Genomic DNA, 27,453 nt, shown 5'->3' on the forward strand with positions numbered 1-27,453 from the left:
GAGTGGGAGAAATTCTCAGTTCATACTTTCATATATTTTTGCTGGATCATACATATTTACAAACCCTGGTTTTACAGTCTCATCTGACAAACAGCATATTCTATGAAAACAAGATGCATTCTGGTGCATACAATACACATTCTGTCATTATATTAACTTTGACACCGCAACGTAACAAAAGAATGAATGCCATAGGACTAAAGATTAGTTTCTAGCTTCCAAACAAATATCCATTGAAAGCAAAAGGTATAAAATATTCCTCGGTGTTCTCAGAAGCCATTTTCAAAGACGCCTTTTACTGCGTACAAAAAAACTATTCTTCTGCGGTTCCTGGGGGAGGTTACTCCAAGTAGTGCTGAACTGGATCTTAAGGCAGAAGTCACAACATAACATCTGCAGGGGTAAAACTTAAAACAAGCAGCAGCAAGAACCTGCCATCTACAGCCTTATATACGTAATAAGAAATACAATGTTCATTTTGCATGATTCCTCTTACAGGCTGTTATTAAGTGAACAGTCTAAAACAAAACTAAAAACTTGGTGTAAGCTTTAAACTAGTACATTTTCCCACTTGAGAAACCAGTCTAAACATAGGTGACATTTGGAAAAAGAGTAGACAATATCAATCCCGTTCTTCAAGTAAAGCTCTATCTCCAATCTGAAGTTATTAAGCTTCAGATGCTTAAAACTGCATTTCACACTCTCTTTTAAGCAGCCACTATAAATCTCAAATTATTAGGATGATACATATGGCAAGGAACAGTGTATACAGCAAGTACAGTATCTTTTCCAAGTGGGATATTGCCATGTTAACATTAGCTTGATTCATTAGGAAGCCCATCTTAGATTGAGTGTACAAACACTAATGGCTGTCTGTCATTTACTTGACACTAAAAGGGAAAAAAAATTCAGTGCCCAGATCAGTTGGTTTTAAGTATGGTGGAAGTCACATGCAAATGGTGCAGTCAGTGTCATAAGGGAGGTTCTCCTGTCTTGATCTTTTTATTTTGTCCATTAGTACCATGCTGTAGCTCTTTTCTTTTCCTCTTCTGCTGTTGCTGTAACCTTTCCTCTTTCTTCTGTAGATAAGTGGTCATGTTATCGAATGAAGCCTTATAGAGAGTGCGATAGCAGCTGTCTGTACCAACAGACCCTGTGTTGAGGTGGGGAGAGGGACAAAAGAAGAGAAGCTGAGTACTTTGAGTGCTACACCCAATTACAACTAGTACTGGAAGTCTAAAATAGGAGACTTGACTCCTGTAATGCAGCTCTGGCTAACCTATTACCCAACACTGCATTCTGTTTCAACACAATTGGGTATTTAAAAGTGTTTATATTGCAGTCACGTCCAAGATTTCCAAAGACTGGTGCCTCAAGTTTAGAGGTTTAAATTGAAAATTAGGCATCAGAGAGTTAACATCTCTCAAATGTAGTACAGCAGAGTTGCATCTTACGTGGGGGTTATGTTCTGAAGTCAGCATATAAAGCGAAAATCACGTCTAGTCAAAATATATTGTCCTGGGGACAGCGAGAGGAGGGACCGGGAGGCCCCGCCCATGATGTGCATGTGTATGTGCGAGGTGCAGCATGGGAAAAAACATGAGGGAACAGCAGAGGGAACAGCTCGCTCACTAAGCAGAATGGCAGGCTGAATCGCCCGCACTATTTAAATTATTCAACTATACGCCGAGCGTGTATAGTTGAATTCGTGTAAGTTAAATGCGCGTATGATGCGACCCCACTGTATTCTGAACTTGAGTTCCTGTTTTTTAAATTGCTGGTCAATGTAGTCAATTTTCTAGGAGGCCAGGGGTCATGCACCATGTAGGCTACAACAGCACAAGTGGGCTACAACAGCATGGGTACCCAGGCTGAATGCTGTGTGCATGGCCCTCCTCCCCTTCCCCTGCCCCCCATCTTCCACACCCACATACTGCACCACAGGATGTATTGCTCTGCCCTCCCACCCCAATCCCTGGGGCGGGGGCTGGAAGCAGAAACTGGAGGAGGGAGGGGAAGCCCAGGCCCCCCTGCTGTTCTGCAGCAGGTGTGAGATGGAGGAGTGGTGGCTGATGGGAGCCCAGGGGTTAATCTTTAACCCTGCCAGGGGACACCAGTTGGACAGCCTGATGTACTCTATTGCTACAGCTCCACAATACTCAAAAAACACAGTTTAAGCACCAGTGAGAGCACTGTGGTCAGCTGAATATTCCCTGCATCTTTTTAAGTTCAGGGAATGACAGGCTATTGTAAGCAGGACATGCATCCAATTTCCAGCACTGATCCTTCTAGACTCTACCACTACCTTGTAAGCCTGTAACAATACATCCTTGAAGAGGCTGTGGCAGTAAACTTAACCACATGACAAATGCTTGCCAATCCTTTAAAAGGCTTGGGCCACAAAGGAGGAAAACTGAGAGGTTTCCATGAGGCGTATAGGAGACAGCTGCCAGGTTCAGCCTCTATTTCCAGAAGCTATTCAGATTGTTAAATTTTTTCATCCTCCTTCCTCTTCCTTCCCCACCCCCCAAAAACCCTTACATGTTAAGAGAAATGGATTGGTTTTCGATGAAAAAAACAAAGCACCAGTCTAGGTGAAAAGTAGAATTGACACAATCACATTGCATTAAGAGTCTGCAGAATTGTTCATGGGTAATTTATTCAAATGAAGGGTTAAGTATTCAATTTCAGCCTCTAAAGTGTTTGACGATATAGGGTCTTACAGATTCAGTGATCACAAACTGCGTAACAAGAAAACAAGAGGATATAAAACATTAAACAGGGTTTATTTGGGTTTTTGGCAGCACAAGCAACCCAATTCTTTTAGCAAATGAAGTCACATTTTTTTCATAATCTGTAAAAGCACTAATTATACAGCTGGAATAGGTGCTCATCAACTGAGCCTCCTCTTGTTAATTAGCTATAATAATCACTATAATCTGAACAGGCTTCCTTTCCCAACTGCAGATACAGGGAAACTATTGTAATACAGTAAGGTAATTTGCTCTGCTAGAAAGTTACAAGAATTTTTTTTCCTCCCCTAGGATATATTTCTATATTGTTCACTTCCACTTTAGAAGCCTGTTTTTAACATGTGTACACCTTGAAATAGGAGCTCTGCAGCAAAGTCTCCCTTCTGATGGGTGGGGATTTCAAAACTGACCTTCAGACTGAACCTAAGCTCAGCAGAAGTTATTTTCAACACATCACAGTCTCTACCATTCAAAAGTAGTTTAAGATGGGATGTTAAAACAGATCACGTTTTCCAAAGTTCTGCACATCTGTTTCAGCTGATTTATGTTTTCTCCACATATTTATCAAAAAATGTAAATTTAGTTCCCCAGTTTGCCTGCCAGCATGAGCGGCCAAAATAGACTTCAATCATACATGGAATTAAAAATGCACCTGACTACGTAATAAGACACCCCCACCACTGCATATAACTGGAGCTTCCAATTAAAAGGCTTTTTATTGCCTTGACAATAACCTTTTCCTCCAGGCAAGCCAGTAAGTGGTATATTTCTGGGATGACGGTAGAAGTGGAGGAGTAGAGAACAAACAGGAACAAAACCTCCTCCAAAACACTACAGTAAATAACGTGGCATTGACATCACAAATTGGGAAAAGTTAGCCTGGGACAGGGCTACGCCTTGTGAAAGAAGGAAAACCATCTCGCCCTGGACACAGAAAAAACAACCAAAATGGAAGGAAAGGAAGCAAGACCAAGAAACCCGTGGTCCAACCCTCTCTAACCACCACCTGTGATCTGCCAGAGGGTCTGCAGTTCTAGGATCAGCCTTCTTAACCATCAACAGACTCATCTACAACCCTTTACTTGACCTGTGGGAGTGATCATCATCCCTGACTGTGAGAGATTGCTGATGACAACAATGATATCCTAAGCTGTAACCTGGGCACACATTAAAGCAATTAATGGAGTCCTAAAACAAGAAATAAACCACAAAGTTATTCCACAAAAAACGTGTAATAATTCTGTGGCTGGTTCCTATTATGCTATTAAGCAAATGTGTGGCCAGTTATGTCCCTGTGGCTGGCAGTCCCATCAGCTGATAGGCTCCCAGCTGCAGAAGCACATGTTGCACCCCCGTGGCTGGGAGTCCGCATCAGCAGATGGAAGTTTCAGCTGCAAGGAACACATGGTGCATGCCCCCCCCTTTCCCCCCGTGGCCAGGAGTTGTCAGCTGAGTGGGCTTCCAACCATGGGAGCTTGCTACTTGCTGCTGCAGGGGGAGTCTGCAGTCAGGATTGTGATCGTAATCCCAGGCTCCCCCTGCACCAGCAATAAGGCACAATGGAATCTGATGCTCAATCCCATAATCATGACTCCTGCTGTGCACATGTAGCCTGGCAGGAGGCACAGTTGTGTAGATCACACATCAGACCCCATCACACCTTTACCTGCATGTTTGTTCAGAGGCTTTGGGCTGCCAGACCAGAAGCCATGTCCTGTAATCACAGAACAGGTCCAGCAGGCTTCCTTAGGCTGCCTGACCATTAGTTCAAGTTAAGCAAAAATGGGATCTCCTTTAAAGTGGATGAAGGGCTCAACATAGGTGGGAACTTGTTTCCTGCTAGCCAATGGCTAACAAATCAACTGGGTATTTTGTTTTGTCTTTAATTTTATGCTTGGGAAAAGACACTGAGAACAGCATTGCAGGTTGGTCTACTAATGTGCATGCAGGTCCAAATCCAATTAATTTAATACATACCATAGTTCAGATATGGACAGCCATGCTACAGAATAAGTCTGACATTTTTCTTACTCTAAGGCCTTTTACAACTGTTTAAAGTTTGCCATAGAGACTTCCACTGGAGGACTGCAAAGCACTTTACAAACACTATATCCTCTGACTTACAAGGTAGCTACATCGTTGCCTGTTTCCCTCTTCATGCATCTTCTCTAAAGCCTGTGAGAAAACTACAAGCTCTCTCTGAATCCCACTTGTGCTTTAAGCAGTAAATAACATTGTCTGGTTCTTTAAACCAAAGTTCCTCACCTTCAAACACTGTCCAGTTGTCATGCAGGTATTTTGACATTTTCAGTAATCCTTTGTCATCATTCACAGGCTAGAAAAAGAAAAACATAATTCACTACACTCAAAATAATTGTACAAGGCATATCACATTACCCAGCACACCAAGGAATGAACACAGCTAACCTGACCATAGTGATGGCAAGGTCTAACAAAATTCAAAGGGTTGGGATTTTGGGTTTTTTTTCCTTCCCACTAAGACCTGGTCCACCCTGTCTAAGGGGGCCTGGAAATAGATGCCTACCCACTGATACAGAAGAAAATGGGAATCAAAAAGGAAATACTGTGGGGAAGAAATGAGGGTCCAAGAACATGCCCATGAAGCTTAATTTAAATTAATAGCTTTCCAACTGTGTAAATCCTTTTACAATGGTAAATGGTCCGCCCAGTTATGAGGGCTGCTACAAAGATTCTGATAGCATGCAGCTCAGCCCTGACTCAGTTCTCAACAGAAACAAGACCTTTACATATAGAAGAGCTTTTGCTTTTTTTCCTTCTGCTTGCTCTCTTTGATGCACATGGTAAGAAGGGCTGGTGCGGAGCATTACTTCTCAGCTTCTGTCTTTCTTTCTAGCAGAACACTGCCAAGAGCCCCCTGCTTGTCACACCAAGCTCAGGGACAAAAAGGACTTTAGAAAAGGCACTAGTGCAAATCAATTGGAATAAATTGGCTGAGACCACAGGCAAAGAGAGCTAACTCTGAATTTAGCTTAGAGCCATAATGCATTAAAGCAATTAGGCCACTGCATTTTTATTCATTATAGTTAGACTACTTCTTGCTGAGGACTAGAGTGGATGCAAAATAGATGACTTTATCAAAGTGCAGCTAACCTGCCACTGTCCATCCATAGGCTTGTACAACAGAAGAGGTGTTACTTTGTTTTCCTGGAAAATCCAGAGCTTGCCTGTTTCCTCCAAGGCAACATCCCAGCCTTTATGGTTCAAAGGGATTTGCTGTTTGTGAATTAGCTGCTGGGTATGAACAACAAGCTGGAATATGTAAACTGTGGGAATACTTTAGAGAGAAATAAAAAGGTAATTACCATCATTATCAAACCCACCCATAACTATCACTTATATGCAACAAACTGCATCTACCCACTCTAATTCCAAAACTCCTGCCAGAGTGAAGGCAGCACCATTAAGTGCACTGCTAAGAAACATCCCCAAACATTTAAGTGGTACTTTATTTATGTCCTCAGAGGACACCCCAATTTGTAGATACTGCAGAATTTTAAACCGCTTTTCAAAAGGTTATCTAGTGGAACCCAGGTTCTTCCTTACCCCAGGTGGTCCACAAGTCCTCATCTTCCAGGGTGGGGGGGGCTAGAAACAGCTGGAACAAACAACTGTGCAAGACTGAGGTACACCAGCTGTTTGTTAATACTTTTACTTCAAAGGGCACCAGTTCTCTGATTTTTTGCAGGGGAATGCAGCTGTACTTCAGCTGAGTGGAGAAGTCACATACTTTTGAAGTAAAAGCAAAAATAAGTTGCTGGCCAAAAGAGAATTTTTATCATCAGATGCATTGTTTTACAGCAAATTGGGCTCAGGGTTCAGACAGAAGAGGGAGATACGGGAATGGAACTAGAAGAGTGTGCATGCAGGGAAGCAAGGAGGTCTGTGGAGCCAAAGTGCCCATATGGGCCCAGGGAAGAGGTTGGTGCAAGAGGAAGGCCTCACTGCCCTTCAGTCACCTGCCAGCATCAGTTTCTCCTCCTGCCCTTTCACTCCCTCCCCCTGCTGCCTCCCCACACACACCCTTGACCTCCAGATGCAAAGCCTCCCAAGATCCATTAGTGCTGACAGTAAGCACCCTAGCCTAGAAGAATGGGGCTTGGGCAACTTCACTGAACAGGCTAATCAGGAAGAGTCTTCTCTTTTTATTACGCCTGTATCAGGAGAATTGCCTCTTCCTAGGTTTACTAGGTTGTAGAAAAGTAGAGATGTTAGCCCTGGAGCTAGGCAGCACAGTTGCTCATTGATTCCATTTCCCTGTTGCTCACTATTCTCTGCTCCACAGCAGACCCTATACCAGGGGCAGGCAAAGTCTGGCTGGCAGTGGACTCCATTTCCCAGCAGTCCCTGCCTGTGGAGCTGGGGCCAGTTTCCATGGAGGCCCCAGCAGCAGCCAGCTATAGCAGGGCTGGGGTTTCCATGGAGACCAGCCCCAGCAGCACTGGCAGGCAGCAGAGGTACTAGCTTCTTCCTGGTGTGGGGGCTGTGCTGCAGGGCAGGATCCACTGCTGCCATCTGTGCAGGCAGGCAGCAGCAGCAGCACTGGGAGGAGTGACTATAGCCCCCCTCTCCCCCACCACAGGACCAGCCCTGCTGGCAGGGCACACAGCTGCTCTGCAGCTGGGCAAGGATTTTGCAGCCATGACAGTGTTACAAGGAGCCAGGGCAGAGCCACGAGCCACTGTGTGGTCCTGCAGATTGGTCCTGGTCCTGCAGGCTGCAGATTGCAGCTCTGCCCCAGCTCCAGACCATGCTGTTACTGCTGCAAGATCCAAGCCCAGCTGCAGAGCAGCTCTGAGCCCTGCCAGTACTGCTGGGGCCATTCTCCGCAGAAACCACAGCCTCATGCTATCATATAGTGTGACTGCTGCTAGGGGTTTCCACTGAAACCAGCCCCAGCCACACAGGCAGGGGCTGCTGGGAAATGGAATCCAGCTGCTGGCTGGATCTGCCATTTTGCCCACCCCTGCCCTATACCTTTGGGCCCAAAGTGCACCACAGTCATCAACTGTTGATTTTAAGGCTGTTTGAAAATGGAGCACCCCACCCCCCCAGTTAAAAACTGAACTCCTGTTCTATAGCCCTATGATACAGTCCAATATGTAAGCAGGACCAGAACTAAGCCTGGAGATTTCCATTGTTTTTGAGAGCTGCAGGGCAGACGGGGAACAGAAGCAGTGCTTTAGGAATTGAGCTTGAGGAATGGCCATAAAATCCTGATTCTGTTCTTGATGCTTCCCCCCCACCTCCTCACAGAAAGATCAACAGAGGGAGACTGCATAGGAAACACTGCAAGGGTTACCCAAGCCAGCCTGAACTGAGCACAATAAGAGCTCTCAATCCAAGTCCCGACATGCCCAAGATGCTTAAAAGATCAAGAGTCACTTGATATATTTAGAGAAGTCTGATACATCCAGCAGCGAAGGCTTAACTGTCCCCTGCCCTCTCCTTAAGTAGCTATTATGATTATAGCAATCATCCCCTTTTATTCTTACCAGTCACATAAAATGGCAATGTAACTTCCTTGACAACAATAAGATATTCTTGACACAGCATATTTCTGTGAGAAAGGGGAGGGGGGAAAAAAGGAGAGAGACATGATTACAACCTTAAGCCAGAGCTAGAGACATAGAGGATGGGGGGGGTTTAATGATTAATTCGGTCTTGCTCTAAAGAATTATTCTTAAATGGAGACCTCTAGTAAAACTAATTTGATCAAATTTAAGTTGACACAAAACATTTTCTTCAACAGTAGTCCTAGTTTCCAGAAGCTCTCTGCATTTCTCCCTTCTTGGCCATCTAAAGGGTCAATGAAACCTCCCAAATAATACCATCAGCAAAGATTGTGGGAGATCTATAGCAAATATGCCAGCATTCTGAAGGAGAGGAAAACTTCTTCCTAAGCATCTGCACAAGAATTAAGGGAAGGAACCAGTTAATGAAGGGTACTTAGCTGGAATACCCTACTATTGGTTCACAGCTTACACATAACAGTAAAATGACAGTCCCAAGCTCTAGCATATAAAAACATGCAATGATTAGTAACCAATGTTTTGTAAGTTTGGTCTCAAATTATCTGTGATAAACCCCATCTCCCACTGGGGTATGTCCTACAAAAAGGAAGGTGTGAGAGACTGAGAAATTCCATTGCTATTTAAATGAAAGCTCTCATAGCCAAGCAAAGAGAGTGTTTTACTGGGCAAAGACAACTGCCCTTGCAGGAAATATTGTTCTTCCTGCTGGAAAACTGGATTGAGCATATGACACCCCCCCAAATCAGGTTACATAGACTTTTAATGCTAGAGGGGAATAAAGAACCCATAAAAAGGCTGAGTGTAGTGCAGCCTGCAATGTTACTAACCACACAACTAAAAAGAGAAGACTGTGAAGGCAAAACCTTGCTCCTTATTAATCCTGCAAGTACTGGAGAAGTGCCATCTCTGGTAACGGGAGTTTTACTACTCAGATGGGCAAGAAGTTCAGTTCTTCCTTCAGAACAAGGAACTAATTCCCAATCTCCCTATCACTCTGACGGGACATGTTAAAAAGACATCCCAGCCCCTGGCCAGTACTGGCTGAATAGGCAGTCAGTCACTGCACAGCTTACACTTGCTTGTAAACTGGGAAAATGGGCTGAATTCAGGACCAGTCACTGGATTCTTCCTATGATTTAATGTTTCAATAGTAGTAATCTGGAGAAATAATAATTGCTGCCTGAGTCTTTTCTAGCAGAGTTTAATGCAAGGGGCTAGGAATGCAAAGAACCAGATTCACTTCCCTATTCTGTTTAGGAGCCCAAGGCTACTGGAAGATAAACAGCTGGAAGGAAGCTTTACATAGTGGCTCCTGTCTGCATTTGCACTGTTAGTTGAAAAACACACGTTCGGTGGAGAGAAGGAAAGACTCCTCTATGCAACATAATCCAGCTGAAAATAAGACCTTGCAGCATGGGCTCCTGTCTGGGAAGAAGTACAACACTAGAAAGGTCACTCTCAATAAAGAAAAATACAGTTAAAAACTCTTGAGACTGTTCTACAGCCAATACACTGTAGAAATGCAAAATTATCATTCCACACTTAAACAGGATCCTTTTGTATAGGATAGAGCACTCACAGTTTCAAGTACTAGGAAGGACTGCAGGTGAACAGGTCTGAGAGATTAATTGCATCTAACAAGTACTGTGCTAATTATCCAAACATGGAGCTACATTTACTGCAGCTCTATAGAAAAAGAGATGGCTTCCTCTGACAAGTAGCAGCAGTAGGTTCCGTAGTTATTTAAAAAATACTGAATATAGAGTTGTATTCTATATCTACAACACCATCTACTTTTATCAAACTGCATCATAACAAAAAGATGAGATGCTTCTTGGCACTTAAGAAGTGGGAAAAAAGTATGATGTGCTCATCAACACAGTTCAGCTCTCTGTCAATCTGGCAGAAAGGGTTTTGTATGGATTTGAAATGACTTGTTACTTTCTTTTTTTTTTCCAGTTGTCCAGCTGGCCATGAAATATCAGGCCCCAGGCAACATTCTGTTCATTGGTTCACTACTGGAGAGGTTTCACTAAAAGAAATATTCTAACAACAAGCCATAGTTAGCAGAGATTTTACACACTCTTTACAGGCCTAATGTCTGCTCCAGCCAACACCTTAAAATTAACCTCTGATGTCATTTGTGAGAAGCAGTAACCCTGCGAAAAATTAATCCCACACAGTTGAATTTGGGTAGGGTTATATCATTTCCATTTTGACCTGTACATAAGGTCAGGTGAAAGCTTTGGAGGGGGGGTACATTCATAGAGCGTTACAGAATAAGGTAGTGTAAGAGTGATGTTGTATCCAAGATAATCCAGAAATTATGTAAGCAGCAAGGATTTCTTAGCGTGTTCTCTCTCATGGGACCAACTATAACTCTACCCCAACTATACAGTCGGTCCTACAAAAAGAAACCACGCTAAGAAATCCTTGCATCTTATACAATAAGGGACAGAATAAAGTTAATTTATGCCCCTTACCCCCACTTATACAGAATCTGGTCTCCGTTATCAGCTGAGATGACTGATCTGAGACCAGCATTTCGTTTAGACTTCCGTGTTGCCATTTTGAAGGGACAGTATTTTGTTTCATTGTTTCATTTCGAAGCTCTGTTCCATTTCATTTAGTCAAAACTGTTTTGACATTTTGTCCGTAGGCTATAATGGGGAATCATAAAATGCCTATAACTTTGTCATTTCTTGCCTGATTCAGATGAAGAAAGGGGCTACCATCCCTGCAGTTGAGGGCATAACACCTGCCAAGTTTCAAGAAGATAGGTGTGTTTCTGGGAAACCACACCTCAAACTGTTGACAAGCAAAACTCATATCATTTGCTGGCAGTGGCATCCTGCTGTCGTCCCACACGCAGATCTGGGGGCCCGCACCCTCCAGGAGGGCTGCGGGGTTGTGCCAGACTCCTCCTGGGGGGCGTGGGCCCCTGGATCTGCATGCGGGATGACAGCAGGCTGCCACTGCTGCCTGAAGCCAGCACCTGAATCTGCCTGGTGCTCAGTGCAGGCTGAGCCAGGCAGACCCAGGTGCTAACACTGGCCCCAGCCGGCAGCGGCAGCCTGCTGTCATCCCACACGCAGATCCGGGGGCCCGCACCCCCTGTGCAGGCTGTGGGTCTGTGCCAGATTACTCCGGGGGGCACAGGACGACAGCAGGCTGTTGCTGCCAGCTGAGACTGGTGCTGGCTGCAGCCCATACCAAGTGCTAGGAAGCTTGGTGCTGCTGCTGGTCTCAGCCAGCAGTGGCAACCTGCTGTCGTCCCATGTGCAGGTCCAGGGGCCCACGCTGCAGCAAGCTCAGCTTCAAAACTCAAAACGTTTCAAAACTTTCAAAACATTTTGAGTGCCCCGATTTCATTTTGAAGCTGTTTCAAAGCCTTTTGCTGCCACTGGAGAGGTGGTCCCAATTCTAAAGTGATGGAACACGTTTAGAAGTTGTAAGACTCCGCAGCAGAGTGAACATATGAGTACATACAACTCGCATATGCATACCTTGTCATTGTTGGTTGCATCAGGCTTGCTGACACTGTTTAGATGACAGCAGTACACTTCTTTTCCACTTTTATATTCCCAAAGCCTCAAAGTACAATCCTAAATAAGTTGGAATGGAAAAGTTGATTAACGCTATCTCTGACACAGAGAAGTTCTTATGGTCTTAAGAGACAAGCTAAATCATATTTCCCTAGGCAGCCTCACGAATGAGATTCTAAATCTTCACTTCGTTAAACTCTCAAATTGCAGATAAGGCATTTTAATTAACATAATTTAGCTCAATTCTAACTTGTTCAATCATACAAAAAAAAAACCTTTTGTAGTATAAATTAGGTTGCTGGATGAGTGGGTTTACTCCTGCTTCATAAATAGCACAATAAATGTGCTCATCACCTTAATGGCATTCCTTTAAGGCTGCCCTTCCTTCCCCTCCCCCTGTATATCACCCAAACCAGTTTGAATTGTATAAGACAGGAAAAAAAGTCCTCATTTCATGTTACAGCTGCTTGGAGGGAGAGATTAAAGACTCTTCTGAAAGAGAGTCATCTTCAATGATTCTGTTTAAGAATGAAAAGCAGACAGGTTCATCACTATCACTAAAACTGCTCAGCAAGGTAGTACAAAGGAACCAGAGACAGGATCTCTGGAGAAGCAAAACTAAAAAAATCAAAGTAAAGGTATAAGGGCGACTGTAACATTATAGCAATTCAGTTCTACAGGGTAAGTTGTTTTTTGTACAGTCATATTAGCAATAAATAATCTATGAGAGCTGCACACACACATATTAACACACAACATTATTTCCTTTTTCTGGTACTGAGGCTCACCTCAGATTGGTTAGTCTCTCTAGATCTGGCACTATATCGGGTTGCTCCCAATAAAAAACTTTTTTTCTATCATCATATGATACAATTCAGAAATTCTATAACCTAGGTTTTTAAGCATTAAGCAAGTGTTTTCATCTTAAATGTTCCAAGGAAAAATATCCAGGATTCTAGCATTCATTGCTCATTAAAATGCCATTAATTGTCACAGCTGCCTGGCCCAACATTTAATCTACTTCAAAACTGCTTTAACAGCCCCTTGATCAAAATATATTCATGCCCCAAGGTAAGAGTTAATCACAAAGAATTAGAGAGGAAGGCTGCAATTTTTCTGGCCCAAGAGATAAAAAAAATATGAGAACCAAGAAGAAACTGAACAGATTATACAGAACCTACAAGATCTACTCTTGGAAGAGGAGAAAACCAGAGTGTGCAGAAGTTAACAGAGACAGCAGAATTAGGGAATTATTGATTTTAAAGAAATCCTCTGGTTTGTTCTGAGAATTTAAAAAAAAAATCTACAAAGAATGACATTTCAGAACTGAAAAGGATGCAGAAAGGTGAAGAAGAGAAGAATAAAGGTGGAGAGTCAAAAAAAATAAGACTGAAAGTTGGCAAGAATGTACTGGAAATGGAAAATTATGAAATAGGTCTTTGGCTACTATAAACTTGGATTAAAACATGAGTAGATTCTGAAAATGTTTCAGTGAAAGTACTACATGAGATCTGACACTTCAGAAACTTTAATATTTTTTCTTGGAATGCAATTCCCAAGTAGGTGAGAGGGCCATAGACTGTGAAAGTTGAGATTTGGTTTCTGCAGGTATTACTACACCTTGCATTTGGGCAAATTTTGGATGTTCCGGTATTTTCTGAGCCATGTACTCCAACATACATTAGATTATTCTACTGTTCACACATTCGGTAACTTGCAAAATATTCCATAAACAGACACTAAAATGTTTGGGGTTCCATTACTATTAAAAATACTAAGGTGCTAGTACTTCCACTTTATATAGAAAAGTCAACTCCAGTTCTTGCCAGGAGCCCAATAGCAAAATATTACCTACTTAATAAGCAGCTTGTGGTATTAAAAAGTGTTAAAGCAAATCAAAATATACCCATCTCACTAATGACAGAAAGACCAAACATGGTAGAATACTGAGAGGGTTGGCACTGAAGTATAATTATTCTGTTTCTAGGAAAAGGAAGTCCCTGAAAAACAAGCAAATAACTGCTGAAGTCAGAGTTCAAGGAGTGACATTTTTGGAGAAGAAACAGAATACATACCCCAGAAGCTGATAACAGAAGATCTGGATAGTCGGGTATTACAAATATTCTGCTTACAAACCTACAGAAAAGTAATTAAAAGTCTGGTATGTACCAAGAACAAAACACTAACACAATGATAAGACTGTATTTTAGGGTTATGCATCCATCCCTTATATAGAAAAGACAACAGAAAGACAAGTTACAGAAAAAGGAGTTGCTTCTCTCCCTCAGAACCACTAAGCTAGCTGGGAGGAAGAGACATGCTCCATTTGATTAAGTCACAGTTTCTAATATTCCCAGAAAAGTCCTCCACCTAATACTTTTTTTTATTTTCCTGTAGTCTAGGAATTTTACTGATCTCCTTCATCAATGAAGACAGTGCTGTTACTGTGGGTGTTTAAGGTTTTCAGACCAGAAGATGCAAACAGGAATAGATTTATCTTGCCTTTTGGACTCAATTATGATCATAATATTAAAATAAATGAATGAATGAATGAATGTTTTGTTTTTATTAGTGAAGGCTGAGGCATCAGTGTATGAGGTCTTTCTTATCACAGCTGAGAATTATTCAACCACAATCTCTCTTCATTCTCCTTTCAAAGTTATCTATATCCAGTTGGAAAGCAATCACTCAGGAACTTTAAACACTGCACCTTCCACCATGACAACCCCTGGAGTCCTTTGTGAATCCTCAAAGGACTGCTGGAGCATTTTACCATCCCAGGGCTAATGTGTGACAACAAAATGCTGCTGTCAGTGCACTGAACAGATAAGAATATACATTTGAATTGTTCTTTAAATAAGGGGATACTCTCATTTTTAAAAATAAGCATGATTTCAAACCAATTAATTAAAAAAGAATTAAAAATTAGCTCTAGTCAGTGATTCTCAACCAGGGTGCCACAGCACACTGAGAGTCCAGAGAGTCCAGTCAGGTTCTCACCCTTGAGAACTGGAAGGGTGCCGTGGATTGCCACACAATGCTAGCACCGTTAGGTGTGCAAACATGATTCATTACATAAACACAGAGATGTCAAACAGGAATCCATAGTGTCAAAAACATTCTGACCTGTTGTGGTCGTTCTGAGGTCTTTACACAAGAGGAATTGCTCTGTTATTTTTCTGTAATCAGAAAATGAGTGAAAGCTAACAGCTGGCATTTTCCAAGGGGGGCCTTGAGTCTAAAAAGTTGAGAACCGCTGAGCTAATTAAATCTACTCTTATTACAAAAGCAACAACTGCAGGTGCAGTCATAACACTGCAGTTTCCCTAAAAACAATACAAAACATTCATGCAGACTGTTCAAAGAAAGGATATTTTGTAAGGGAGAAACAAGACATCAAAATGCATTATTGAATCTTTCAGTCCATGTATTCTAATTTAAATACTGATTTTTTTTCAGAAGAGCTTGGCCCATTTATACTAAGTACCCTCCTATTGTGAAATTATTAAACAATTATTTGTCCAGGTACAATAGCCTCCACTTACTAGAAGGGGTATTCTTCATCATCAAAGCTCTATATTCATTAGAGATATAACTGTTTACACAGCAGACAGAAGAGATCAGATACAGCAGTGTAAACAAGCATTGGAAACCTCATGTTCAAAGGCAGTTTAAGATCTTTGATATTCATTAAAAGCTGTGCAGCTTTTACACAATGCCAAAATCTGTGAAGATTAAACTGCCAGGGATTGAAATGGTTTTATTAACAGTGTCTATTAATCAGATTTGAAGTGTGTTCTCACACACTAAAACCTATCTGTAATTTGAAGAGATTGTACCAAGACAGGGAAAGGCATACATCCTGTGAACTGAAGTCAGCCCGCCATTCAGCCCACCAGTAGTCTGGCAGGTTACTGGAAGCTGTGGGGGTATGGCCTGCCATAGATTTCAGGATTCCTGGACCCTAATGGACATAGCCATTGGCAGCAGCCCCCTGGCCCTGCGCCACTGCCCCTATGTTCTGCATGTCTCCAGATGTGTGCTGCTGCCTGAACGGGACTCCATGCTGCTGCTTGAACGTGAACCCACCCCAGTTGCTGTTGGCTTCCTGTCCACACTGGGAAGAACACCAACAGTCCAGATCTGACCGGGGTACTTTGACACCCTTGGGTTATGGCATCTGTAGTCACTTCCTTCACCTGGTGTCCCTTGTGTCGTGGTGGGATAGTACATTACATCGTATTAGGCTTCTCTGCATATTGCATTCACATCTCAAAGGGTGTTAGTATCCCCAGGCAGCCCTGCTGCCAGAGAAGCAGAAGTGTGCATGTTCTTTATGCTGTGCACTGCCATGCTGGGTGGCTTTTCCTGTAGTTCCCATGCTACATCTATAAATTCAAGGGAAGAATACCAGTTCTCCATCATGGAGAAATACTAAGGGGGAAAAAATGCCAAGATGTTTTTTAGAAGGTTTTCTGAAACGTGACTACATGTGAAATGTAAATTTCCTCATTTTAGAAGATTGTGACATCATGTAAAATCTTCCAGTATGTTTGGTATTTGCCTCCTTCCTCACTGCCTGAACACTCAGGCAGAAAGGACACATATTTCTGTGGGCCAGGCAAGCAAATAGGGGACTTCCAGCTAGGGAACCTTCTCTACCCCTGTCCAATGCTACTGCTGCCCCACTTCAGCCTTGGAAGCATCTTTGAACCAGACTCCAGTAAATTCTTCCAATATATCACTTAAATGCAGTAAGCCCTGACACAATAGACTTACTCTTTATGCCCAAGGCAAAAGGCTACGATGTTATGTGGAGCTCTGGTCAAACTGACTCTAATCTTCTCATCTCGGTCTGCAGTTAGGATATACTGATCGTCAGGACTCAGTGCCTATTGGGACAAGATGGGGGTTACAGAACACAAGATAGGAACATATTGAAACAAATTATTTCCAGCAAAGGTGAAAAAGTAGCAAGCGTAATGACAATATTTTTATCATTTGGATGCCTTGTGATAACATTACCTAAGTTGCAATTTAATATTTAGAATGGAAGCTTCAAACCTTCTAGGTAACAAAGGCGGCAACAGTAGTCAATGTCAGTTATACTGTGGAGTTTTTCAAAACCATTAGAAGTATACAGAAAGCCTCACTGTGCTTTAATAATAGACTAAGTACAAAAACCTCTCATTGCCAAACTATAAGGCTAGGCTAGACCAGTGGCATTCGAGGTTTTGGCCCTGAAGTCCAGATGAATGACATGGGGCTAATCCGCATGCTGTGACCAGGCCTCATGCTGTCCCCACAAGCCAAGATCAGGCTCCACACACCTGATTTAGCATGCAGAGCCACAGCCCACAGGGCTCCCCACAGGCCCATAGGGAGCCCCACAAACTAAATGACAAGGTGCCAGGGGCCAGATCTGGCCTGCAGGCTGGGGTTGAGCATCCCAGGGCTACTGATGGCTTAACACGTGTGTTCCATCTCTAAGTTCTAGGAGTCAGGAATGACAAGACTAGCGCTTAAAAACGACACTGTCAGGAGATCTAATCATTGCGCTCCTTCTGTTACACTGAAAACAGGTCTCCTTTTATCTGACATTTGGATTCCAACAGGAACTTTGAGAGGAAAGATGCTGCTGCTCTTCCATCTTGCTTATAGTAAAAAGACTGGGTTTTTGACAGCTGTGTGAACTTCAGGCGGAGAAAAAGTATAAAGCTAAATAATCAAGCTAGAAGAAGGTAAATAAACACACATACGTACTATGTCCATTAGCAGAGAAAGGTGCCCAAGCTCAAGCTTTCCTGCTGCTTGAGGGTCTGTTATGGAATAAGAATAGACATCTCCAGATTTGTCTGCAATCAGAATCTTATCTTCTGCTGCTGTAATAATCAAGGAGGTACTTCTCCTAACTACAGACCTGAGGGGAAAAAAATGTCATGGTTAAGTTTATTAATGGAGTTCAGTATGGCTGTTTTATCATGGAAATGGAAGACCAAAACTAAGTTAACTATATGCTGCCACAAAAAAAGAATACTTGGAGATTATCCACCACTCAAGGATAACAGAGATTAAAATAAGACATAACACAAACATTAATTTAAATTACTGTAACACAGACACAAAATGGAGAATTGAAATGCATGGGTATATTTTAAAATGTTGTTACTTTCTGGCTTAATTATTTTAACTATGCAGCCTGCATGTACTTCTCAGGAAGTTTGGACAAGTCTATTAAAAAAGAAGCTGATGACAAGCTTGGAAATAAAAGGGGGGAGTATGAAGTTGCAGAAAAGGTCATGTATTGGATCTTTGCATCTAAGAAGGTTCACGGCTCAGTCTCTAGCTGTGCAAACACTAGAACAAGGGCCTGGCTCTGCACCTTTGCTATACTTAGTCACCCAAACTGGAGCTCAGGATCCAGAGTTCATCTTGTAGCAGCAGATATCCCAGCCAGTGAAAAGTTAGCACTTACTGTGCTTGCAGTTTTAATCATCTTCATAGGGGAAATAAGATCTTAATGAGCAACCAGCATGTTTTAGTAATACATTTTTCATTCTTAGCTTGCTTTATTTTTAAAAAAGTATTTGCTATTTAGTATTTGCTGCTGCTATTATTTTTTTATTTCCATAGTATTTTTTTCACCAAAGTCTGTCAGTGCTCCTGTGAATTAAACTATGCCTTTATATCTCTGGGTAAATAAGGAAGGCTTCATTTCACTTGTCAATGAAATGTGGTAACTGCTGAAAAAAGCATTGTAATGGACTTTGACAATACATCTAATACTGTGTCATTTGTTAGCCAGATTACATTTTTAGTAGGTTACTTTCTGGGTTGCTGGTTTGCTTACCCAAAAGATATAACATGAACAGCCCTACCTCTTTCTATGCAGCACCATCAGAGGTTCTCTTGCATTAAATGAAGGACAGCATATGCCAACATTGCTTCCTATGAGTATTGCCACAAACATATATCTATTTCTGCATGTCTGGTTCAGTGTCACTGTAGAGTTATTTTCCCATGCAATGATCCTTTTGTTGGTATTCCCAGTTTCCTAACATCATAGGAAGTGACATCATATAACTCTGAGTAAAATCCAATTGGGTTTCAGGCTGACATGTCAGTAGAAGACTGAAAAAGCAAACAATTACCCTGAAGCACCCTAAAATGAGTGAGAGCAGCCATGAGAGAGGACTGTGTTCCTCCTTTGGGGCCGTGGAAGAGAATACATAAGGAAAGAGAGGTCTGACTATATACAACAGCAGCAATATTTCTATAAGCTGCATTGTCACTTTCATCAGAGCCAAAAGGAGAAACCAATGAGGCCCTTGGGTAAAATTAATCAAAATTTATGTGGCACAATGTAATTTAACCAAACTACAAAATGATGTGCCGGGATCAAAGCCGCACATTCTATTAGGCTAATTAAACATCTGTGACTAAAAAGCACCACAGTTTTTCACTGGGAAAATAAAAAAAAAATACCGATCAGAAAACACCATCTCAGTTTTGAAGGGAGCCCAATTATTTGGCACTGCTGATTTTTTTTTTTTTAAGACAACACAACTAAAGAAACAGAATAATTGTATAGTGTGGTCACCAAGTAATAGAAGAAATATTTTATTTCTCTTTTTCTTTGTATGCATCTCTAACACAGAGAAAATGGACAAATATTTTAAAATGGGGAAAAAGCTAGAGCCAAGAAATTGACCAGGACCTCAGGGATAGATCTAGTACCTGAAAGTACTTCAACTCCTTCTCAGTAATGACACGGTTGTAAATTGAGGGTGTTGCTAATTTAGTTTTGTACAACTCCAATAACAAGAAAATGGATGTTTTTATGTTAAAATACTGAATTGAGTTATCTGGTTCTGCCACAGACAGACTAGGATGGCAGCTGGCAAGTCATTAAAGGTCTCTCATCTATACCATAAGTAGAACTATGAGGAGGAAAGCTGGTCATAGCATTTATTCTGCTCTGAAGACAGAAAATAATCTAGCATTTTTCCAGATATTTACAGACATAAAGTCTTCATTTTGAGAAGTCCCAAGGGTCCTCTCTCACACAGGACAATCTCCAATGGAAGATTTATAATTGGAGGACCTCTGGTGGACAGCAAAAGATTACTCTTCTCCTCAGGAGGATGGAATTACCAAAAGAAATATAGATGTATAACAGAACTGATAAAAATTGATTTATTTGGGGTAGTATGGTGGAAACCAGATTTTTATTTTGTAATTCAGACTGAACATTTTAATTTTTAAAAACTAGTCTGTTTAAAATAAACTCTGAATTTAATACAAACCCTGTTTACCCCGTACTTATTAAATGATTGAAGAGATTATAAAAACAAACAAACAAAAAACCATGCCAAATTCACAGGCCTCCAACACAAATGCTGAGTTATAGATCGCCTTCTGTTTGATACATAAAGAGAGTCAGGGGGAAAAAGCATCTGACTTGAAGTCAAATTGTTGGATCAAGTACTGTATTAGGGGCTTGTTCCTTTGGCAGAAACTGGGTGTTAGAACCTGGAAAAATCATTACAAGTGCCGGGATCCCACCCCTGACTTCCAGACACACCATTCTAAATCTCATCAAGATGAGCTATTGAACCATCTCCCTGAGCTTTCACTGGCCGCTTTCAAAATTATGAGCATTTGTCATTCCACTTGTGTGGAATGAAACATTACGAAACGTGTTCTTGTGGATGCCAAGACTAGAGATGATGATGATGACGACTATGACAATGATATATGGATGCATCTGAACTATCTCCTATGGCCTCCCTACCATGTGCCAATACATAACAACTTAGACTGATGTCATAAATTTTTATTTTGGGCAGACTGCATGCTAATGGATTTCCAAATACTGGCATTAAAATTACAACTGGCATATTAATTTGTTATAGAAGTAATTTCATAGTTGGTAGGGTCAGAAGGGACCTAAGCAGATCATCTAGTCCGACCCCCTGCCATGGGCAGAAAAGGATGCTGGGGTCAAATGACCCCAGCTAGGTGGCTGTCTAGCCTCCTTTTGAAGACCCCAGGGTACAGGCAAGCACCACTTCCCTTGGAAGCTGGTTCCAGCTCCTAGCCACCCTGACAGTGAAGTAGCGCCTCCTGATAGCTAGCCTGAATCTACTCTCAGTCAATTATTAAATTGCCATATATCATTTCAGCATTTGCGGTATATATTTGGTTATATTGGACAATAAATAACCAAAGATCTCCTGTTTAAAACTAAAGTTTTAATAGGCATTTATAAAACTTAAAATTTATATTTTTTCAAGCTGTTTTGCACACTACTCCGGATAAATGTTTAAAACAGATTTATACAATAATTATGATTTATTATTTTCCCCCTACAAACCTGGTTTAGAATAAAATTGTATCATTTGAAGAATTTTACAAACAAGTGAAAGAAGAATCACATCTTTAAAGCACTGAGTAATACAGAGCAAGTAAAAATGACTGTTTAATATTATGGGGTTACAATTATGACCATCCATCATATGCAATATCTACAAATTAAGGTTTACTGTTCCCAGCTTCAGTGTTGCAACTAAACATATGAGAGAGTAAGTGTGTATTGAGCTGGAAAAGAAAGAAGAGATTTAATTATCCAATACAACCCATGGGTGAGCTAGCAAGCAGGAGTGGAAATTTTCAGCAAGACTCCAAGAAATTAAAAATATTGCTTGGTTCATTCAGGCAACAAGTTCTCCCTTTTGTCCTGTTCAGAAAGTTCACTGGCATGGTTCAGGCATTCTAGACTATATGAAGCAAGCATGGCTAAAAGATTGCTGGATCTGCTGTACAAGAAGGAAACTGAATAGCATGGAGAAAGCATTGACTGGGAATTTGCTACTCTGATTCTTGATGAGTGAATTACATACACAATGATCCATAAATGCTTTTACATAAAAGCAGAAGACGAGGCTAATCTGGCTGATGACAAATTTTAAATTACAGGCACGGTGGGATGTAATGCACAATTCGAACAAGCACACCTCCTGCCATGCCACCAGTACATGGTTTTCATAGATTTATAGATTTCATAGACATTAGGGCTGGAAGGGACCTCGGGAGATCATCGAGTCCAGCCCCCTACCCAAAGGGCAGGAAGTCAGCTGGGGTCATAGGATCATGGTAGACAGCATGATTGTGGAATAAGAGTTCATATCCAAAGCATGCCACATTGCCAGTGCAAGGGGAGCCTCAGATCATGATTGTAGTACATAATCACGGTCCTGGGCTCCCCCTGTACTGGCAAGTAGCAAGACTGGCTCCCATGGCTAGGAGCCCCTAATCAACTGACCAGGGATCCCAGCTTTGAGAGCAAAAATGGAGTCTTGAAGGGCTCTGGTGTGTTCCGGAGGCTGGGAACTCTGGCCACATGTTCAATTTAAGGTGCAATGGGAACCAGCCATGGAGTTAATACACAAGTTTTGTGTAATAACTTTGTGGCTTCTTCCGTTTTTTTGTGTTATTAATTGAATGAATGTGTGGTTGGGTCACTAAAGACAAAATTAACCAGTTAATCACACTTTCAGTGTAATGCCCGCCAGGGTCCTCTGTCTCACAGCAACAGCTGATGTGCAAAATGCCCAGACAGCAGAATACTTGGAAGTATCAGTGGTAAATGCTATAGAAAACTGAATGAAAATTCAAGTATTAAATGCACACACCTTTGTCACTAGTAATACCACAAAGGTACAAAAGATAAGAAGTTAAGAGCAGAACCTAAAACTTTACAAAATATGACCAGAGCTCATTTGATGCATCTTTTAACAAAAGACTTGAGTACTTGAGCAATAAAGGAACATCTGAGAAATGCAAAATTATTCCATAATAACCACTTTATTTCAGCTTCACTGAAAATGCAGGAAGAGCCAAACTAATTCTTCACCAGATGTAAAATGGAATTGACTTTTGACTGTTTTAAGCAATTTATTAATAACTAGCCCTTTGATAACAGTGAGTGTTGAAAATCATGTCAAAATAGAGGAAACTATCAAAGCTAAAGCTGAGTACACTAAAAATAATTTCCATAGTATTAAACTGCAGAAAGACAGCAATATTATTAATGCTGTGGAAATTTAGTAAAACAAGACCCACACAAAAACAAAGTTACATCTGCAGTTTAAAAGAATGGATGGATCAAGCCCTGACTTCATCTCTATTTCCTTGCCAATATTCTCAGCTCCAAAATCAGGGCAGATGCATAACTCTCCCAGACACTGCTACTTAAATATGAGCTATACATCCTGTTTATTATACTGGCACATACTATTCTGCTTTCTTACCTGATGCTAATGCATTCCCAGGAAGGCTTTGTACGAAAAAGAATGAGATGCTTGTTGTCATCTGTCAAAGCAAAATAATTTCCTGATGAAGAGAAGGCAAAAGCTAAGATGTCATTGCTTGCTTTATCTGTTGGCTGTCCAGCTTGTCTAAAATAAAAAAAGGGGGAAAACTAAGTTTGTTCCCAAGCTGACAACTTTGAGCATGTTTACTTAAACCATCAATCCACTTTCATGGCTACAGTCTTGGTCATATTATCATTTTAGTAAAGTTTTTCTCTAGTTACTGCGGTCAAGAACAAAACCAAAAAGAAACAAAATTGACAGGGGCCCATTCCAACATGGTGTTGGTGGCCACATTAGCTGATCGTGATCTACAAACAGCAGAACTGACCAGAGGTAAAGCAGTTACCCATGCTCAAAGTAAAACAAGACTAAAATATTTTTCCATTCTAATAGTTGTACAGGTTAAAACAAAAAAACCCACACAACACAGTAGTGCCGATTGTTGTAGCTACATTCTTTTCAGGCAATTTACCACAAAAAAATTTTAAAAATGCATAATAAATAACATGGTCCAAATAGAGGATTTGTCTGGAAATTAAATAAATCATGTCTTGCCTACAAGCATTCCCAATTATGTCTTGTTTATCACTCAATTATTGAAAAAGATCATAGGACCATAGGAAAGTAAGGATGGAAGGGACCTCATGAGGTCATCTAACCATGTTATCCCTCGGCTCAAGGCTAGATAATCCCGTACTAAGCCATCCCAGCCAAGTCTCTCTCTAACTTGCTCTTGAAAAATATCCAGAGATAGAGAGTCCAGAACTTCTCTATGTAGCCTGTTCCAATGCTTGACTCCCCTCAGTTGAAAAGGTCTTCCTAATTCTCAACCTAAATTTCCTCTGCTGCTGTTTTATGCCATTACTCCTAGCCTTTTCTCTGTGGCTGCAGGGCACAAGACTATCTCCCTTAAGGTATTCAGAAACTGTTATCAAATCCCCTTTCAGCCTTCTCTTCTCCAGACAATAATTCTAGTTCTCTCACCCTTTCATCACAAATCATACTTCCCAGGCCTCTAATCATTTATGTTGCTCTCTGATCTACACATCTGTCCACATCTTTCTTGAAGCATGGGGCCCAAAACTGAACACAGTACTCTAGATGAGGCCTCACCAATGCCAAATAGAGCAGAAGAATCACTTCCCTTGATTTGCAAGAGACATTCCTATTAATAAAATCCAGCAGGTTGTTGGCTTTTTCTTTTTTTGCAACAAGGGCAGTGTTACAGCCTCTGGATAGGCAGCAAAAAGTTTACATGAATTCACTCACCCTTTCTCTTGTGTCCTCTTGCTTGCAGTGACACAGTCATACACAAAGAGATCACCATCATTACTGGAAAAATAAGGATAAAAAGTACAAATACTATCAGAATTCCCTCACACAGAATACCAACTTATTCATAATGCACCATTATTACATACTTTTATGTTTCAATTGTAGTCTGCTCTGATGTTCCCCTACCACCACTACACCTCCAAAAACCAACAAAACTGTTCAGGTTATTGATATTTAGCATCTTCCATCCCATATACACACCGAATAGAAGTTATCATTTACCAAGCATATGTTATTAGTTGATGGCAAAACAACTTGATTTTTATTCTTTGAATAGCTGTTTTAATTTTTACTGGTCTCTCAAATGTACCAGTCATTTGCAGTTAATTTATCTTGGCATCTACTACGTACGTCACTGATTGATCAGGTTGTCTGGGTATGAATGCAGTCAGGCATCAAAGCTAGTAAGCTTAAAGTGGAATTTACTGTACACAAACAAGCTGCGTGCCAGTATTTAATTATGTATAAATTTGCTAATCCACACGAAATGAACAAATGACAAAAATCACAGCCCTGTTTCATTCACCGTTTCCTTAATTTTGTCACACTGTCTGTGTAACCCCTGGAAGACCTTTCTATTGAAGGATGAAGTGAGATGGACATAAGTACATGACAGCTTTTTTGTTGCTGGGTAAACTAACAAGTAAAGCTAATTTCCTGAACTAACCATACTAGTTTTGGGCTTCTTGAAAGGCACACCATCCACTTTAGGGGAAAGAGAGATATTAACCAAAATCTCCCCTACTACACTAATTAATTGAGACATTCGAGATTTTTTTCCTCCCAGTTTTAGCCTCTAATCCTGGGAAAGAATCTATGATCAATTACATCATGCTAAGTAGCCCTTATTTAAGTCAATGAAATCAGCAAAACTATATGCGCAAACTTAGGAAAGGACATACACAGGTAGATCCTGGAGTGCACAAGGTGATATGAATCAGTGGGGAAACCAGCCATTTTTGGAAGGCATGCCACAAATTAGCCCTGGATTTTCCCCCAGTGCCATCCCCTTCCCCTGCTCAATCTGCCTCTCTACTTTCTGCTCCTAGCCCTGCGTTCCCTGCCCAATTTGCTGCTTTGCTTTCTGCTGCATCGCCTGTCCCCTCTCTGATCTACAGCACATCACATGGAGACTACCTGTGCCATTTGTGTCACCCATACCTCAGGCTGGCCAGCCTTGATGTAGACAGTTAGTCTGTTACAGGAGGATCTCTCATTGGAAATATTTTAAGTCCTCACATGCTGTAATTTTACAAACATCAGCACCAAATCCAGGACTCCTACTTCATATGAAACAACTTGTTTTAAGTCAGGGGTATCCAACAAACAGCCTGCAGGCTGGATCCAGCCTGTGGAGCCCTATGATCTGGCCAGTGGGTCTCATGCTGACCCTACATGCTGCATGCAGCACACAGAGTCAGACTGGTGTATGAGCCGCATGTGGTGCCGCAATTCCTGCGCACAGCATTGGGAGTGGGTCCAGGCTGCAGGCTACATGCACTGCCCCACCTCATGCTTGGCCCTGGCTCTGGTACCCTCTTCAGCTACATGCTTAAAAGGAAGGGGAACAGGGGTGCCCTGCCACTAACCTGCTATGCCTTCAGCACCACCACCTTCCTCTCCCATTAGGGCAGGAGGTGGACCCTGAACGACTGTGCACAGAGGGAACAAAGTAGGCTATGAAACTAAGGGCGGGGGAGAGCGGTTCTAGAACCGAGGGCAGGGGTTCTGGAACCAGAGGTATGGGGAGAGCGGCAGCTGATGCCCCACAGCTCGCGCAGCAGGAGGGAGAGGCCAGCCTCGCACCCAATGCCAGGACCCTCCTGTGCCGCGACAGCAGGAGCTCCCGCTCGCCTCCCTCCGCTACTCCCACAGTTCCCCCGCACAAGGAGCCTTGCGGCTGTTTCCCCCATCCCCGCTGACCTGGCTCCGAGCTCCTGGTACCGGGCGGCCAGCACCCTGCTCCCTCCGCTGACAGCCACCAGGCCCCCGCGCAGCCCCAGCCCCGGGCCGGGACCCCCCACCATCGCCGCCACTGCTGCCGCTTCCTCCATGAGGACGCCCACCCACGTGCGGCCGGGCAGCAGCTAGAAGTTCCTCCAGCGTCGCGGGATTTAGACATCAGCCATGGGCGCGGGCGCTCGAATGTGACGTAACCACGGAGAGGCGCAGCGGGGTGGGCGGGGTTTTTGAGTTGAGTTTAGTCGCAGTCCGGCGTGCGGTTGGAGTCGGGTCTTTGTTTTTAGTTTTTTGTCCTGGTTCCTTATTCCTCATCCCTGGTTCTTTTGTCCAAACCCTGGCTGCTATGTTAAAATCACTTCCGCGGTGTGTGGTAGCCAGGGATCCTGGTTTTCTGTGGTAAAATGCATGCCAATTTTTAGAGTTGAAAAAGTAACCCAAAATCCACATCCACATTTTTCTGTGATTACAATGCAACTCCACTTATACAGTAGTGTTTCGTTTACTCATTTAACGAAAAATGTACTATATATATAGTGGTGTTTCATTTTAATCACGGAAAAACATAGATTTTTTTTAAATCCGAAAATTGGGGATTTTTCTTTTTATCAGAGAAAGCCAGGATGCCTGGTGATATTGTGCCAGGGTGCATGTCTTTTTGCAGCCTCTGGTGATGCTGAACTGCATCTCAGTAAAGCTTATATATTGGGGAGAGTCTAGTGGAAGGCAAGGAAAATGGTGACGGGGCTGGAGTACATGACTTCTGAGGAGAGGCTGAGGGAACTGGGCATTTAGTCTAGAGAAGAGAAGACTGAGAGGGGATTTAATAGCAGCCTTCAACTATCTGATGTGGGGTTCGAAAGAGGAGCTAGACTGTTCTCAGTGGTGGCATATGACAGAACAAGGAGCAACT

General features: G+C 42.1%; 1 protein-coding gene across 2 annotated transcripts; it reads right to left on the reverse strand.

Annotated features, from left to right (window-relative positions):
- WDR4 (WDR4 tRNA N7-guanosine methyltransferase non-catalytic subunit) lies at positions 1-26,719 on the reverse strand. Of its 2 annotated transcripts, none has more exons than XM_090061354.1 (11): positions 26,505-26,712; positions 24,516-24,578; positions 23,184-23,330; positions 17,635-17,791; positions 16,651-16,763; positions 13,947-14,007; positions 11,833-11,931; positions 8,288-8,352; positions 5,886-6,069; positions 5,019-5,088; positions 1-1,153 (listed from the first exon to the last, which is right to left on the reverse strand). In XM_090061354.1, the coding sequence occupies exons 1-11, from the start codon at positions 26,633-26,635 to the stop codon at positions 972-974; spliced, it is 1,272 nt and encodes a 423-aa protein (XP_089917480.1). In that variant the 5' UTR covers positions 26,636-26,712; the 3' UTR covers positions 1-971. The 2 variants fall into 2 exon arrangements, with proteins under 2 accessions (XP_089917480.1, XP_089917469.1); XM_090061343.1 differs by having other exon boundaries at positions 8-1,153; positions 23,184-23,265; positions 26,505-26,719.
- Between the last annotated feature and the right edge of the window lie 734 nt (positions 26,720-27,453).

Source organism: Crocodylus siamensis, chromosome 1 (assembly GCF_052110815.1).
Source record: "Crocodylus siamensis isolate JL-2025a chromosome 1, ASM5211081v1, whole genome shotgun sequence".
NCBI lineage: Eukaryota > Metazoa > Chordata > Crocodylia > Crocodylidae > Crocodylus > Crocodylus siamensis.

Coding starts and splice junctions, on each gene's coding strand:
- WDR4 (XM_090061343.1), bottom strand. CDS start 26,703: ATGTCTAAATCCCGCGACGCTGGAGGAACTTCTAGCTGCTGCCCGGCC. Junction 14,008..16,650: donor TTTTGCCTTGGGCATAAAGA/GTAAGTCTATTG, acceptor ACTTTTCTGTAG/GTTTGTAAGCAGAATATTTG. Junction 1,154..5,018: donor CAACTGGACAGTGTTTGAAG/GTGAGGAACTTT, acceptor ACCTCAACACAG/GGTCTGTTGGTACAGACAGC.